General features: G+C 40.1%; 1 protein-coding gene across 1 annotated transcript; it reads right to left on the reverse strand.

Annotated features, from left to right (window-relative positions):
* On the reverse strand, positions 1-17,371 carry ADHFE1 (alcohol dehydrogenase, iron containing, 1; the record flags this gene model as incomplete). The annotated part of the gene is made up of 13 exons (XM_009075493.1): positions 1-380; positions 4,062-4,219; positions 7,355-7,451; positions 7,585-7,663; positions 8,607-8,705; positions 9,837-9,989; positions 11,211-11,316; positions 12,442-12,519; positions 12,918-13,120; positions 13,289-13,437; positions 14,664-14,717; positions 14,895-14,938; positions 17,334-17,371. Coding segments are annotated over 13 exons (1,342 nt in total), but the record flags the coding sequence as incomplete, so codon positions are not given.
* Positions 17,372-17,590: the final 219 nt, after the last annotated feature.

The raw sequence follows: 17,590 nt of genomic DNA on the forward strand, positions 1-17,590 counted from the left end.
GAACATCCCTTAAAACATTTTTCCACCTCTGACCACCTCTAAAGCACAAGAAAGCCTTCAATAACGCAAGAAACCTGCTCCACTGACTACTGAGCTAAAAAGAAACCACAGTCAAGTCTTCACTTCAAAGCACCATTTAGTTAAAGATGAATTATGTGACCTTTTAGCATTGTACAATGGAACAAAAGTCAAAGGTATCCAAGTTCTTTCATGCTCTAAACAAATTTAGCCTCGTATCTATATGAAATTACCTCTGTGTTAGAACAGAGCACACTTTTCAGAACACAATGTTTAAGCTAATAAAGCTTCATGGAAGCCTCAAAGAGGGCAGATAAGTCTTCTTCTGTTTGGGGACGTGGTGATAGTTTAGTCACTCTCTCCTGCAAGATTAAAGAAAAACTGCATTATGAAAGGTTGCAAATAAAATTAATCAAACAGTAGCTGAACTATGTGTCTTTGTATTAATATCCTTCACAGAGAATAACAAGGTTTTGCAAATAAGTAATGAAGTAATTAAGGTTGAGGCATCATCAGCTGTACAATACTTTCAAAAATTTATTAGCTAAAATTGCCTATAATTAAATACACAGAATCAAGATTAGAATGCAGTTCAGCTGCAGAATCAAGTGCTGCAAACACAGGTCTTGTCCATCACAGAGGTCAGTACACTGGATGATATTATCCTGGGAATACAGTCCATTTTATTCACTTGCCAGCACTGGAACTAGGAGTCTGAGTCCTAGGGACTTTCAGCATACACCACCTCTCAAAGCCTAGGAACAGCTGTAAATATGAAGAGTATCAGCACTTGTAACTCAGACTGCAAAAAAGAGCCATAGCAAAGGGATGGTATGAAACTGCCTAATGAACAGTCCCAACACCTTGGAATCAGAATACAAAGTAGTTGTGGTTGGTCTTCATTTGAACAGTGATTCAACAGAATTTCTGGGCGCTGAAGTCCCACTGACTGAAATGAGACTCAGCAATATGCTACACTGCTCTGCTTGACAAAGTAAACACAAAGGCAGTGGTGGCCACTGGGAAAAGCCCCGTGCTACTTAGGGCAGGTATTACTGCAGGCATTTGGTTTCTGCAGAAATGCTCAGCTGAAAGGGCCTAACATTAATGTACTCATATTGGTTATGATTAGCACTTTTATGGTCTCAACAAGCAATGATTTTAACTTTCACTGAAAGACTGGGGAGAACTGCAAATGTCTACAAAGGCCAGGTCAACTCTAGGAACGCATTAGATGCAGATGCATGTGGTGTATTTTGGCAAGAGGGAGTTTCTTCTGCTACAGCCTGCTTCAGCATCTCACTGGGAATTTATTCCTTTAAAAGCTCCAAATTTTCTTCCCCTTTTTTCACATGCAAGACAGTGGATGTCGTTTGGCATCCTTGCCTCACACACCGAGTGGGATGCTGGGCAAGAGGCTCCTCCAGCCCCTTGCCCGGGCAGGAGGCTCAGCTCAGCTCCCTCCGGAGCGAAGCACACAGCACTGCTGGCTGTGACGCTGCAGTGCAATGCTGCAGCCACTCCACTCCCCCTCAGCCCATGGGGCTGCGATCTGTGGACAGGCTGGATGTGGTTACACAGCAAGAGAGGCCACCGCACTGCAGACCTAATGGGAAATATTGGTCTAGCATGGTGAGGAAGTCAGCTGTGGTATTCACAGTTCATAATTGTGGTTAGCACGGCTTGTGATGCATCTGAGAAGAGCAGATTTGTATGCATAATTTTACCTACAGGAGAAGCTTTGCTGGTGCAGCAGCAGCTATCACATGGTACCTCTTTCCCCATCCCTGACCTACACACACATCCAGCCAAAGAGAAGGCTAAGATTCTTCGTTGCAGTTTTGAAACCAAATGGAAAATTCAAATAGCACTAAGGCAAGAGTGTGTTGTTTTTTTCAGACTCACAATATGCAAAATTTAACAACTCAGTGCTCAAGTATTCACAAATTCAACAGGCTTATATTAAGACACTCTGGGCCAAGTTGCAGCTTTGCAGCTCTGTGCACCAAGATGACCAGAGTTATCTGTAAAGTCACACCGGGTGGCAGGAGACAATCAGCCTGAGACTGTAGCATTTCCCAGCTATATTGACAGAAGGCTGCAGATGCTGCTCCTGTATCCCTCGACACAGAGGCACCAGCACCACCTCTGCACAAGCTTCCTGATATTTGCTGGTGCCCAGACAGCATGGACCTGGCTCCCTCAGTCTGACTCAGTGCATCCTGGTCTAGTGCCAAAGCCAAGCAGCCCTGGGAGGCCCATAAGGGGTTCAGCCCCATTGCAGCTGCCTCTGGGACATCTGAGGGAATGGGTGGGCCAGAGAACAGCCCTTCCACCATCTCTCATTTTCAGTCCCCCATCTCCTCTCAAACACCACTACAGGGCCAGCCACCTTAGACCTCTAGCCAGCATCTTCCTTGCTAGAATCACTGCTGTCTGTAAACAGGATCAATTTCAATAGACTCGCTTAGGAAGGAAAATAAGACTGTTTTAAATTCAAGCACAGATGTTTGTCCCAAAAGAGTTCCCACCCCAAACCCAACAGTCAGATTAGTTTTCCTGCAGCCTGCACTTCACAGTGTGGAATACACTTTACAGCCTTCTTAGTGCTATCACCACTGCACCACAGTGCTTGGCTGATGTGAATGGGTCAGTGCTGTATTACAAAGAAAACCTATTGCAAGATAAAAATAAAAAAATATATAACAAAGATTGAACTGTATGGACTAACACTATGGGTATTAATGGACTATTAAGGAACACTAATAGATTTTTATCATGTTACATCTCATATACAAAAGTAAGGTCTGAGAAACAATTAGGTCACCTTATTTTACACAGTACAATTAATCATCAATGCCATGAGATGACAGTGAAAGAATTAAGAGTAAATTGGATCAAAGCTAACAAACTAACAAACAAACTCTTCAACACCTTTTGGTGAAGAACCTTCCCACTCCCCCAGCTATGCAAAACTTGTCTTCAATGAAACTTTGTGTTTGTGATGACCCAAACCTAATTGTTTTAAAGAAATGTATTTATAAAAACAAAACCTCCAGATGCCCAATAACAATTTACATGCACAGCCTATTTGATGGGCACTCAGAGACCTTAGTTTTCTTCCTGGCTTTGCCACCACTCTGTTGTGTGTGATCCTAAACGGTTGCACCTTTGTGCCATTTTCTCAGGTATAAAACAGGAATATTCATGTTTATTGTTAATAGAGCTGTTTTCAGTTGCTCTGAGATTTATGAATGAGAAAAACTAGACATGGTGAGAGGTCTGCTGTAAGAAACAGATAATGTTTTGGGCTACAAAAATTTCGTTTTCTCTGCAGTATTTATTTCTCTTGCAATTTGGTGGAAATAAACACTAAGTAGCCAGAACAGTCCACAGAATATGAATCAAACTGTCTTTTTACAATGAAAACACTGGATTTTGCTTTTAGAGTGGTGTGTTGCTTTTTGCAGTGTCTTTGTGAGCACTGAAACAATAAAGGGTATTACAAGTTTAATCTGTATCATCCCAGGGGAGCTTATTTCAAATTCTGATGGGGGTCAATGGAACAAAAAAGCCATCTGGGAAGAAAAATGCAACTTCTCAATATGGAAAGTTTAATGCAAAGTGAGCTTGGTCATTCTAACCAGATAGCACTTGGTATTAAGGCTTTATCTGTAGCCCATCTGCATACATAATTAATAGAGATAGATAAGAAAAAACAGGATCTTTACAAAGATCAAAGGTCTGTGAAAAACATCCTTTTTCAAAAATGTGACATTTTAAAAAAACCCAACCCAAACACCTAGCCATTTTTTCTGAATCCATATGAAAACCAGATTGCAGCATACACTCCATCCCACTGAAAAGAAAAACCTAAACCGTGAAGTGAAACAAAATACAGTTGACTATTCATAATTTTCTCCATTTTAATTGTTTTCATGTAGGAATAGAAATAACATTTCCTTGAAAAGAAGCACTTCTGTTTTTTGAAAAATCTGTTCTGTTTTATTTGACAAGAAAAGCTGTTTTGCTCTTTGTCTTACCTGAGGCAGAGTGCCTTTGACTAATGCAGGGATGTCTGCTTTGGAATAGCCAATTGCAGCTAAGCCATCATCAACATTCAGATCAAATAGGAATTTCCGGAGCGTTTCTGCCAAAATAAACCCCGCATCTTTGATTCTGGCATTGCGGATGTCAGCTCCTAAAATAAGACATAATGCCTTGACTGTAGGGTGGAGAGAGCAGAGGAAGCCTGTTCTGGACTTAATTTAATCATAATATCAGCTGAATACATATCCATACATAACAGTCACTGCCCTAAAAGCGACATGAAGTAGAAAGAGGAATCAGACTTCATTTTACAGTTGGAATAGTTTGTGAAAGGTGAAATAAAACAAGATCAGAAACAGGTAACTGCTGCCAAAAAGAATAACTGCCACATGAGGTTAACTTCCTTTCCCTCTGTGCTTACAGGGAGAAGCACTTTTCAGTCTGACTAACTGCTGGGAGGAAAGAAGCTAAGGCATGAACGTCAATGGTATTTATTTTCATGGACAGTGTGCCAAATGCTAACCTGAATTTAAGGCCTTGAGTTTGCTGACATCTAGAGGGCAAGGACTGTTCTATTCCATTACACATTCAAAGACAGGACTACAGGACGTAGGCTGAAAAAGGCAGGAGATGCCATGGAAGTGTTTAGGGGGCTGAGTAAAGCCTAAATTTAATGCTATTTGACTATGTGCTGACTTGTGTAGGATAATGTAGAACTGAGGAGGAGGAACTACTACCTTTGAAACATGTATTGAATCATAATTAAAACATCGATATAAAATGAAAGACTACTGGTATTTCTTACAGAATAGTTTGCTTCCCCTTCTTCAGTGAATGGTCAGGACTTACATAAAAGCATGCCCAGAGAGAAGACACAGGTTTCTCCATAGGATTTCTTTCCAAAGTAACCTGAAATAAACTGGTTCTCTGTGTAACCTCAGTGATGTTACACCAGAACTGTGTTAGGGCCAAGTGCCATACTGAGAGATGAGTAAGTGCACTAAATAGCTACAGGAAAAATATTTTCTGTGATCCTGATCAATTCAGTATAACACTAAAAGGCAGGTAAGTGAACAAGGGGGGTAAAAGAAGACCTAAAAGCTTATCTGAAGACCTCAGATATTTGGGTAGTAAGACTGGCAGTGCTGTAGCAGATAATGTCTGGGAAAAATTGATAAATAAGATATGACAGAGCCTTGTACAAAGTCTTGTGCTATTGGGATTATGCCATGAAGACTGAGTTTATCCTGGGTTTTGCTGTGGAGGAGTAACTAGGATATAAATCCACTATTTTCAGATAGTAAAGTAAAAGAGAAAGGGAGAAGGGAAAAACATGACAGCAAATGTGATGGGAAGTTTTAAAATATTGCTATAGTTCTAGTACTTTCTTTTTGCTCAACCTGAAAGATACATCAGTCTTTGATTGCACTTAGAAAATTTCTGGCCACATGCATGACTATTTCAACTGCTTAGGAATCCACCCAGGGAGGTATTGAGCTTTTTCTGGCTGTACCCAAATTCACAGCTGTACATACACACAACATAACTATTTAGTAATCTGCTTCATGTCATAAAATACCTTCTTAGTCATTGCATTTGGCAACATGACAGATTTGAATCAGCTACTGTAGTCAGTTGGACTCTGGACTGGAATTAGAAGTAAACAACCCAGATGGGAATTAATAAATTAAACTCCACATGACATGTTTTCGGCAGAGTTCCTTTACAGCAAGGCACACAATGACATAGTTAAAATTTCTACTGAGAAAATTAACAGAACTTTTAAATACAGAATTTACAGCAGCAATTAATACCACAAAACCTAAAGGAACTGCTTTTTAGCCACTTGTTTCAAAAGAGCCAGAGTTCAAATTCTCTGATATGCTGTGCTGACTAGTTATCCAGAAACATTTTCTTAGTCTAATTTTAGTTGTGTGTTACTGCTGTAGGAACACAGATGTTTAGTAGCTTAGTATGTGATTTCACCCAGGTTTCTATTCTGGTTTTGACCATAGGCAGGACTGCATATTTTAGAGGAAGCCTGAAAAACCTCACAGACAATATTTATTAAATAAATGGAACTCTCCTGCAACCTAGTTTTTCTAACCATGTTGTATTACACCCTCTTTAAAATACTGTGGTATTTTCACTGTCCATATAAAAGTTCCACTCTTTCTTGAAACCCTCAATACTTTGAGATGACTTATACAAGCAAGTCACACATGTGACTGGATTGCTGTGACCTGCATACAGAAGGCTGACCATACAAGGGACTGAACACAAGCTTTCCAAATACCAGGAGTGTTGGCCTAACTGCTTTCCCTCTGCTCTCCACACTGCTGTGCATGTGACTGTGACTGCTCCTCAGACACCATGGGTATTAGCAGCAGTTTAGCTACAACACAGAGTCTAGTGCAGACAAAAAACCTCATCTTAGACATAAATAAATTAGCTCACCTCAGAGCCATACTGTCACAGCTAGATTGCTAACAGCTCTGAGTTTACATCACTGGAAGCTGGTTTATTACACACAGTCATGCTGGGGGTGCAACAGAGAGGTATCCTTTCTTGGTGATGGGCTGCACAGATAACAAAGCACTGTATAAAAAGGTAACCTTTAAATGAGCTGCCAGCTTGCAGCATTTACTTCTATTCTGCTGAGAAGCAGAAAAGGCTACTTTGTCCATTAATCCACTTCTCAGCCACCACAGATGTGTCCACAGAAGAGGTACTCCATGCTTTCCCTTAACATCAGCCACTGAGACATTCCAACACCTACAAAGAAGCTTAGGCCCACATTAGAGAGACCGAAACCCAAAGCTACATGCCACGGAAAAACTGCAGGAGTGATGCAGAACATCTGTCTGTTCTAATTCATTGCCAAAGCAGGGAATTTGTTAGGCAAAATCCTTCGTTTTAGCAAACGTATGTGCCTGAGTACTCTGAGTACTTGTTCGCTTTACGGTAACTATTTTCCCTAAAGCACCAAGAGGTATGCCAATCACACCTACTCTCATCTGGCTTGTAACAGACCTACAGTTGATTTCAGCTGTCCAGTTTTCCAGCCAAAAAGCAGACTTTTCCAGCTTGTTTTTCTAACCGCATCATTCAACATCAAAATCCAGCGTTATGCTACCTAAGTCTGCACTGTAGAATTTGTTTTTTAAACTTAAAACTCCCACAACAACCAATGACAGTTGCTTGCACACTTCTTTTTTTTCTACCAAAAGAACATTTTGAAATAATTCCATTTGTACATGTAAGCTGTATCCATAGAGATTCCTACCTAGAATCTCTGCAGCTTCCAAGTGCCGCTCAGGATGTATCTGTGCTGTGAAAGCAAACACTGCTGGGGATGTCAGCACCACAGAAAGGCCATGTGGCTGGGGAAGAAAAGAGAAAAATCACATCAACAGGACACGCACTTTTAACTTCAATGTGCTTTAATGCTCATTAATGACAGGAAAGAGAGGATTGAAAAGTATAATACAAAAACAAAGATAAACTAAGTTTTACCACTAAAGAGTGATCCACGTTATAATCCTTCGGTTTGTAAGTTTTCACCAAACCAGAAATAGGGTAAGACATTCCATGGCTGGAACAGAGAGTAGAGACAAAGTGGTTAGGGAAGCTCTCCTGGTATTTGGAAAATTTGTGTTCGGTTCCTTGTGTGGTCAGTGTTCTGCACGCAAGTCCCTTTAGCACAGATACTCACAAGTTATTCACATATAGGTATGGTAGGGATGTTAGACTGGGATAACCCTCATCCCTCTGCACCTCAGGGACCTAGCTGTAAAAACCAGTACCTCCTTCCTGAGTGTGAAGTTATATTACTCCACTAACTGGACTGAAAGATGTTCAGTTCCTAAAGTAATACACATATGCCAAAAATACCATAATCTGCATCCGTATGTGATCACACTGCCTGAGAAAAATAAACATTAATTTTAAAGTGCAATTAAAAGAGCAGACTTGCTCAAAGAAAAGGAATGAAAGGAAGGTCTCTGGAAAGAATGACTGCTGACAACTTCTCCACCCAATTCAGGCTTAGGCTTTGCTTCCCTGAGATTTTCATCCAAATGACACTACATTGCCTTGCAATACTAATTACAGCTCATTTCAGCCTGCTGAATGTCTTCACCACAGACAAACTTACAGACAATTGCATCAGTTCAGGAAAAGCACAAGATTACATCATTGCTGTCTCACTGCAGAACAGCTAGCATGAAACCTAACATCTTAAATGCCATTTATTTATTTATTATTTTTTTACTTTGGTTTTTACTATCAAGGAAGGTAAAGAAGGCCATGTTTTGTAATTTTCATGACTGGTTTTGAGTATCACAAGCTAGAATACACAATCCTCATACATATAAATGCCAAGAGCCCATCAATTTCTCACAACACACAGCTCCCCTGGCCAGGCTACAATCTCTTGCTATACGTTCAGCAACAAAGGTAGAGATGTCCTTGACAATCTGACACAAACACTAGCTAGAAGCCCAATTCAGATGGGGTTAATATTTTTCTGCACTCACCACAGATGAACACCAGCATTGCCAAAGCCAATACCAGCAAAAGCACTTGCCAGGTGCATGTTGGCTCTTGCTTCACGGTCTTCAGGGTCTCTGATGGCTCTGTGCACCATGAAGGCAATGGTACCAGTGAATTAACAAATGATTCAGGAGGGAAAAGGGAGACAGGGCTTCTTTAAGGACAGATATACAAAAGTCTCTAAGCTAAGATGAGATAAAAATGCTGGAAATTGATCGAGTCACACTTCAGTAAGAGAATGTTCCTGCTTCTGGATCCCTAAGTAGACCACACTGGTTCAGTTAGGGGCAAATTTCCATTCGTTTTTTTCCAAAAAATGAGTAAATAGAGTGAATTTAACTATATTCAAATCAATGGTGATTTAAGCAACTCTACGTAGGAGCTTTGGCAATTCTGTGTAACAGCTCCAAGATAACTCCAGCTTTCTCACCATCTCATTAGGTGACAGTCTAGACCTCACCACCTGGGTGGGAAGAAGACAGAGTTCCTTGCCTTCCTGCGCCTCAAGCTCCTTGTGTGGTTTGACAAGAAGGAGGAAAAAAAGTCTCATTAACAGATTCCACAGGAACAGTAAACAACAATTTTAATTAGCCAGGTACTGTAAAAAGTCTTTTACAAAAAAAACCCCACGTTGTTTAATAGAAGTGCACATGGTATACAAAAGCTGTATACAGGCTAAAACTTTATTGGTAGGGATCAAAACCAACTCCCAGTTAAGCCAATACTTACTCTAAATTGAAGGTCTTCTAAGTGTGAGCAGGTTTTCAATAAATGCATAATTTTACACACTCGTAAGTGCATGCTGCTACCTTCCTGATGGATGTGTGTCTTAATTTACACTGAAGGTCAGAGAAATCACAACAGCAGTATTTTGTTCAGTTTGTTTTATATTCCTCTTATACTGCCATAGAAAGAAGATTCTTGAAAAATTATGCTGAGTACTGCTCCCAGCAGCCTGAAATACCTTTAACAGAAGACTTTTGAAACAGGTTCAAAGAGGCATTAAAAATTTACCTCCTCAAGACAACCTATTAACCCCAATTTTACTTACAATTTTATTTGAAAAAATTTTTTGCTTGATGTAAGAAAACCCCAGGTTAGAAAACAAGGGTTTAATGTCGTAGCTTGCCTAAAATTCAAGTTCTTCTAAGCATCTCTTCAAGGCCAGTGAAGACTGAACATACTGCAAGGGAGATGGCTGTTAAATGTATTACCTTTTCAAGTATTTAGCCACAATAGACAGAGCATGAAGAGCCCAGACATCACTGACAGGGTTGCTGCCTTGATAAGCTGGTCGGTTGATTGGATTTGAAGGGCAGGGACTGCGCTTGTTGTAAGGAAGAGCAGTGTAGGATTCTAGAGCATGGCTAACAGAAAGAGTAAAAAATTAATTATTTAAGGGGGACAGCTCCATTTTACTGTCCTGCTGTCCTCTGAATCCAGGTTCTTATTTATTTCTGGTGTTTACTGGTTGCCAAAACCAGAAATATAATTTCACAGGCAGAACTGAGAGAATGCTGGGCAGGCACCTTCAGAATGCTTCAATGTCCAACAAACACACAGAAGACAATCCAAACACAGTTACTATCTATCAGCTCACACCATGCCTAAAGTTAGATTGGATGCACTGGCACCTTGGTCTGTAATGCTTTTCACTGTACATGTGCAATGGATGTATTTCCTTTCTGTAGGACAGGAACTGTAAGAGCCATTAGCACTGGAAGCATCATAAGCTACCTTTCTTTTAGAAGTATTGACCTTTAAAGAACTAGGAGTACGATATTTAGGCTAAGTGGAACTGCCAACAGGCTCATCTCCCAGATACTCTAGAATCTGACCACATACAGAAGGGGCACAGCCTACATTTAGATGTACAATACTACAGACAAAACATTTTCATTGATGAACAAATGCCTCAATTCCATTACAGACATTGTGGCTCACAGTGCTTCACCAAACTTGAGAAATCACACTTTCATTACTCATCTACTACTTCAATATGCACAGCACCCAGAAGCTGTGGCTTTCCAAATACAAATGCCAATATGCATTTTGTGCAGTTAAAAGCTCTAGGTTTAAGATGAAGAAGATTTTGTGCCAAGTGAAAAGCAAATTATGAGAGGTTCTGAAGATGGCCATAACTGGGTGAAGAGCTGCCAGCATCTCACCAGTCTTTACAAACTTTTGTAGAGGCATCATGGCTTTTGTTAGAAAATCCTTGTTCTCTACTCCCTGCCACGTCCATGAGACATGCTAAATGCTGTCACAACTGTGATTCATCATCACCATGATCTCTTAAAAAGGGACACCTGCACTCTCTTCCCTGGCAACAACCATCTTGGAAGCAAACAGTTTTGTCAGTGCACTGCAAAAACATTAAGGTTTCTGCAAATGAGTGAGTTGTTTCCATACATCCTGAGGGAGGCAGTGAAACAAACTAAGAGGAAAGTATAACATCTCACCTTAACAGGACAGGGGGAAAAAAAGATCATACTTTTCTGCTCCCAAAATATATTTTTTCTACAAATACCATAGTAAAAGTACAAAACTGTAATAAATTCAAGTAGCAGCCTACACAGAAAACTCACCAAAGCACATCAAAGCCACTGTTGGCTACTATTCGTTCAGGCATAGACAGTGTGTGCAAAGGATCAATGATGCCTAATGTTGGCTTAATGGCCCTTGAAGCAATACCTGCAATAGGAAAATGACTTAAAGATTTTTTGCAACAAAACAGGACAAGACAAGCTTAATGTTCAAAACATAACAATAAAGAGGGGAAAATTTGAAACTATGAACATAAAGGCAAAGGGAGAGAAGGGAAAGGAAGACCTACAAATGTAAATCTTACTGATGATGAAGTCCATGTAACAGAGTTACATGATCTGAGACTTTTGCCTGAAGTGGATTATACCAGACAATGCTCTCTCTCTGTTTACAACCCCTCCCTGAGCAGCCTATACTTTCAAAATGTCTGTGCTGAATAGCATCTGCAGTATTCTTAGATTTGTATCTTCTGTGAACAATCAGAAGGCAAAACTGGTTTGCATCTACCATCAATTGCTATTGCCAATTGTTGTCTTCAGCATCTGTAACAACCATGTCCTTGTATTTTGGTTAAGGGAGCACAGATGTAGATTTGAGACAGACAGACACAGACTGAGTGAGTACATATAGACTAGAAACAGCTTGAGCTACTGTCAGTACTCCTTAGCATACCCATTTGGGTCCCAAGTACTGTAGAGACTGTGTGGCATATAAAATCCATATTTAGAAGTAATGATATTTTAGCCTTAATCTTTATTTGCAAGGGATGAAAAGGCCAAAGGAAGACAGTGTCCCTCACTTGCACAGCATGCCAGGCCTGAGGTTTCAAAAGTCAGGAAAAGGAACATTTGGTTGCAATTACACAACAAAGAACCAGAAGTCTTAAAAGCAGAAAAGAAAAGTACAGAGGAAATAAGGAACAGTTGGTTGATCCTGAATATAAGTAGAAATTTCCTTTGCAATTAACATTTTCTGCCATTTAAGGACTTGAAAGATTTTAGTTTTCCTGTTTTGCCTTCAAACTATAATCCATTATATTACATAGGTATTTCATTATGCTAATATGCTATGAATTTAATTCAAGGAGGAAATCTTAAGCTCTTCCAATTTGCCTGTGGCAGTTGAATCAAGCAAAATGACACCTGAAATGACATGCAGTATCCTTTTCTTTCAAGGCAGGGAAATACAAAGACACTGGAAAAGCAATTGTTTGAATAACATGCAAAAACAAACCCAAACAAAAGAACCCAAAACAAAACACCAAAACCTCACCAGTTTTTACTTTTAGTTCTTTGAAGTCAAAAATGGCAACACCAGTGGTTTCACTTCCAGTGCCAGATGTCGTAGGAACTTAAAAGGAAGAACGAGGATAACAACAAATAATAAGTAATATATAATATTGAAAAATAAATAAATAAAACCACAATAGTAAAACTACCAAAAACATAGGACCCAGGATATCCCTGGAGGTATCCCTGATCCAAAGCCAACAGATCAAAGAGAAACTGCCACCTCAATCTCTTTTCTCAGTAAAAGAACTAATTAAGCTAAACAAGACAAAACCTCTGATTTTACTTCCGCTGAAGTAAACAGCAAAGTCACTGGTGAATACAGCTAGAGGAGAAGTAAGACCAAAGGAAGCTGAAACAGTCATGGTAAACCGAATTCTGGGAGAAATATCACAGGGAGTGTAGAATGACTCCCCTGCCCCCAGCCCTCACTCTCCACACACCTTCCTCCTGCTTTACCTGCGATCAGCGGCTTGAGGGGCACAGTGACAGGCTTCCCTTTCCCAATAGGAGAATTGACATAATCCAGGAATTCTGACGTAGGGCTGGCTGCATACAGGTTGGCAGCTTTACAAGTGTCTATTACAGACCCACCTCCAACAGCAACATAGGCATCAAACTCTCCCTTTTTAGCAAATTTAATGGCATCCTGGAAACTTGGAAAACAAGAAAGGCTTTCCAGTTAGTCAGGAGAAAAACAGAACCCAGAGAAACTATCAAGACCAGAGTACAGGTCACAAGGAGATTGTTTAAACAGCCTCATGGAATGCTGTAAAGGCCTGGGCACTGCTTGGAGAAGGGCACTGTCCAGAAGTAAGTAGTAGCTTTGGTCTGTTGGCTCCACTCGGACGTCATCATACATCTGAAAGTTTATACCATATTTTGCCAAGGAATTCAACACTGCATTTACCGGAGGGAGTTTGGAGAGGTTTTTATCTGTCATCAAACAAACTCTTCGAGCACCGAGATTCTGCAGGTCCTACAATAACAATGAAATTAAAACCCAAAAAGCTGTTGTAAAATCATACACTGATCTATTTAAACACTAATCCAAATCAACTGAACCATTTAATAATAATAAGTAGTAATAATTTAATAATAATAAAAACCCAACCTAAAACCAGTTGGATATTGTAAACCTTTCGAAACCATTTCAGCTAAAGGCCATTAACCACACACATACAGGATGCAGAAAGCAGCATTAAGTTTAAAGCCGCCAAACTTATATAGCTGAAGTCTTATGACAAGAAAACTCAAGTTGTTGAGCCACATGAAACAACTTAAGACTGCAGTAAAATGTAAAATATTTTTTGAAATGTTTTTTTCCTACACAATTCCTGTGACAATAAAAAGGCTTTTTCACAGGTTACTTCCCCTAATTGCCTATGAAAGTACAGCGTTAAAATCCTGAAAATTCAATATTGAGTATTAATTTACTGATGAAAAACCAAAATAAGGTGGTAAAAGGAAGAAAAATACTACTACATCCTAACCTTTGCTAAATTGTCACAATAGCTATATAATACATGCAATTCTAAACCATTCTAATGCTGTTTAAGGACACAGGTTCTGTCTAATTTAATTTACTATATGACTATTACCTTACTTGACAAATTTGCAAACAAAAAAGAGAACTGTTAATGCCAGAAATGCCACGAAAGGAGGAAAAATGATAAATGAAAAAACCCAATGATAAAGGCAAACTGGAACAATGTACTCAGGTGAATCATCTCACACTGCTGAAACAAAAGCTCTACACTTTCACAGTGCAAACTCAGAGCTGAATGAGTATCAGGCTAATTTAATGGAAAGTCTCTGACTCATTTTAATGAATACCAGAAGAGATGAAAGTGATCTTGAGAAAATCCTGGTGAGTCACCAGGATTCAAAACTTTCTGAATTAAATTCCCAGTCAGAGGAAAACAGTTGCATAATCCTAGCAAATCATCAATGATCGAATTATCCATTAGGCTGCATTTCATGTACTCACGTAGACCACAGCAAAACTCTACCCCACTTCTGTTCTTTACCCAACAGTATCTTCCAACTGTTTTACACTGGTGTGTATGACCACACATGCTGCAAAGCAGTGAAGATTCAGACATAACATGTATAAGCTTTCCTCTATAAAATGGATTGAGAGCACCAACAGCCCTTCAGAAAACAGCTTTTCACCAGAGATGGACCTACACCACAGCAGCTTACCATGCCAATCTCTTTTGTAACTCCTTCTCCATATCGGATGTTTGAAATGGCCATCTGAAAAAAAAAAAAAAGCATTTTTTTTTCTGGAAAAAGGGAGAAATGGCACCTAGTCCCATGCAGTCAAAGTGAAAGAGAAATATTTAATAACGTAAATATTGTCAAATGCCATATTTGGCAAGTAGTATTGTGTACACTACTTTTAAATCAAATATATTTTATTATTCAATTTACCTCAAATGCATAGTCTGTATTTCCCAGGGTAGGCCGTTCAGGGGCTGGAATGGAAATGAAACAGTAAAGTTAGGGACTAAAAAGTGATTTTAATCTGTTTCTCAACACTAGAGTTGACAGATTCCCTTGCTTTTAGAATCACTAATACATTTGCACAGGTCATCTCAGCTAGTCTAGGTAACAGTTACCCATTTGATCCCTTGTTGTTTGTGAAATTAAATGATCCAAGTACTTGATTTGAAACATATAATTCAGCAAAACACGGTTGTTTTTTCCTTCTTTCAAGAATTATTTCCTACAAAAACTGACTGAATTATCAAGAAGTTTGCATGACAATTTGTTTGCAGTCTGCAAAGACCGTAAGTAGAACTAGGTTTGTGTAGAGTACACAGGCTGCTACATACAAGCTGAGAGGTGCTAAAAATGTGTTAACCTTCAGAACAGATTTTAAGACAAATACATGAGATATCCTCGACATGCACCTGGATAAAGAACATCTTTTGTACATGTGGGAGCAATACTAACAGGTATTTACACTTCCTTTTACTTCTGCCCAGCCCTGAACTTGCAGGTGAAACTGAAATGCTTGCTAGAAAATTCAGAAACTGCATGAACTGGTAATAGTAAGAATCAGTGTGTTACTATAAACTTTACTTAGAAGAAAAGATATTTACAAGGACAGTTATTTCAGTCACAGCCTCTGCACCATGTAATTCTTGAGCCACAAGAGTGAATTTCTGGCATATCCTGATTTTGCTGCACAGTGAAACAACCTACATCAATTGAAGCTGCCCATTCTTCCCCAAGAACAGATCAGACAAGGCATTCTGCTCTTCCTGCTATGCCTTACGTATATTAATTGAAAATATGCAATTTGGATGCAGATCCGATGAGTGAAGCCATGATAATGAGTCTTACAGACACTCCGGGGTACACTGAAGCACTGACCCACAACAGTAGCAGATAGAGGTATTAAAACCCTTTATGCACTTTCTATTCAAGTCCAGGCCAGCTGCTATCAGCTCTTTCATTGCCACCTCTTGCCAGGCTGTACATTAATTGAAAATATGCAATTTGGATGCAGATCCGATGAGTGAAGCCATGATAATGAGTCTTACAGACACTCCGGGGTACACTGAAGCACTGACCCACAACAGTAGCAGATAGAGGTATTAAAACCCTTTATGCACTTTCTATTCAAGTCCAGGCCAGCTGCTATCAGCTCTTTCATTGCCACCTCTTGCCAGGCTGTACATGTTTGACCTCTCCTGGAGCTTGAGTTTGCTGTACTTTCAGTCATTAATTTGACAGGCTAAGAACATGTCCAAGCCATTTACTCTCTTGCTTTCTGATCGCATAATAGATGCCCTGCTGTTATATTCTTGAGCCAAACTTAACTTCCAGGACAAATTTTACTGAGTTCAAAAATTGCACTATTTCCTTGAACACTGCCAAGAACCACACTGAATGTGGTTATTTTCTGCTACAGACACTGTTGAATCAACTCCCACTATTTAGAGTTACCGAACTGGTATCATCTCACTACACTATATAAACAATTGCTGCCTAAAACTTACGGAGAAGGTTCTTAACTAAGGCTTCTACTTAGCAAGAGCTTAGTTTGAATTGATTGAGTAGGTCATCAAGCAGACAAGCAGAAGAATGAGATTCTCTTCCTCAGCTGTGCTATTGTCTTGCTGTGTGATGGTCTTGGGCAAAACAATTATCTGAACACATCTATAGCTTTACCATAGCTAGAATGGTAATGGCAATGTTTAAAAAGGTGTCTTAACAAAGCACGTGAAACCAAGATGCTCAGAATTACACATTACCGAAACTATGGTCCAAAATGTTGATTTTTAGTGGATCTGGAGACTGACAGCTAATTCTTCCCATAGCTTCCCTACGGCCCATGTAAACAGAAATTCCTCCCCGGGTGATTCAGTGCAGCTCTCCTGCTCTCACTCCCCAACCCTGGCCGAAATGAGCTGTGTCCTTGGGACTCACTGCATGAAAAGCCTATGGAGATTTTACTTCCCAAGCCAAAGCAGACCCTTGTGAACAGATACTTTTCATCCAGGTTGCTTCCTGTTTCTTTTCTAATGGAACAGGTGTGTATCCAGAAGCAGATCTAGAGTTGAGACGGCTCAGGTGATGAAAGCAGTTGTAGCAGGCACAGCAAACTTCTGATTGACTTGCCTCACAGTATGGAGATAGAGAGAGGAACAGGAGGCAGTAATTGTGGTTTACGTGGGAACAGTGAATCTCTCCAATCACGACCACAATCATTGTACAGTTGCAAAATAACAAACTGATTACTTTATCCTTTAGGCTGTTCTCTTTCCCACCTGTTACCTGCACCCTCTACACCGATACATATGGCTCTGCAGGGCCATGGTCTCCTACAGAATTATTCTGGAGACACAAATTAACTCTTACCTTGGGAATAAGTGTGGCCATGGCTTGGGCACCGACATCTGGTTAAAATGCAAAAATAAAAAAGCTATGGTTAAAAGGGACAACTAAAGCAGAGAAACTAATCCGTCCTTGCCTAAAAGCCTGCTGAGAGCACCCATCCCAAGGGCGGCTGGCACGGCAGGAGGGTCCGAGCGGGCCGGGAGGGTCGCTGGGGCACTCGCGGCCCCCGAGGGACGGAGCGGGCGCCGCTCGTCACTTCCAGCAGGCTGTCCCCGCCC

The sequence above is a fragment of the Acanthisitta chloris genome, unplaced genomic scaffold, assembly GCF_000695815.1.
Source record: "Acanthisitta chloris isolate BGI_N310 unplaced genomic scaffold, ASM69581v1 scaffold33755, whole genome shotgun sequence".
Lineage (NCBI taxonomy): Eukaryota > Metazoa > Chordata > Aves > Passeriformes > Acanthisittidae > Acanthisitta > Acanthisitta chloris.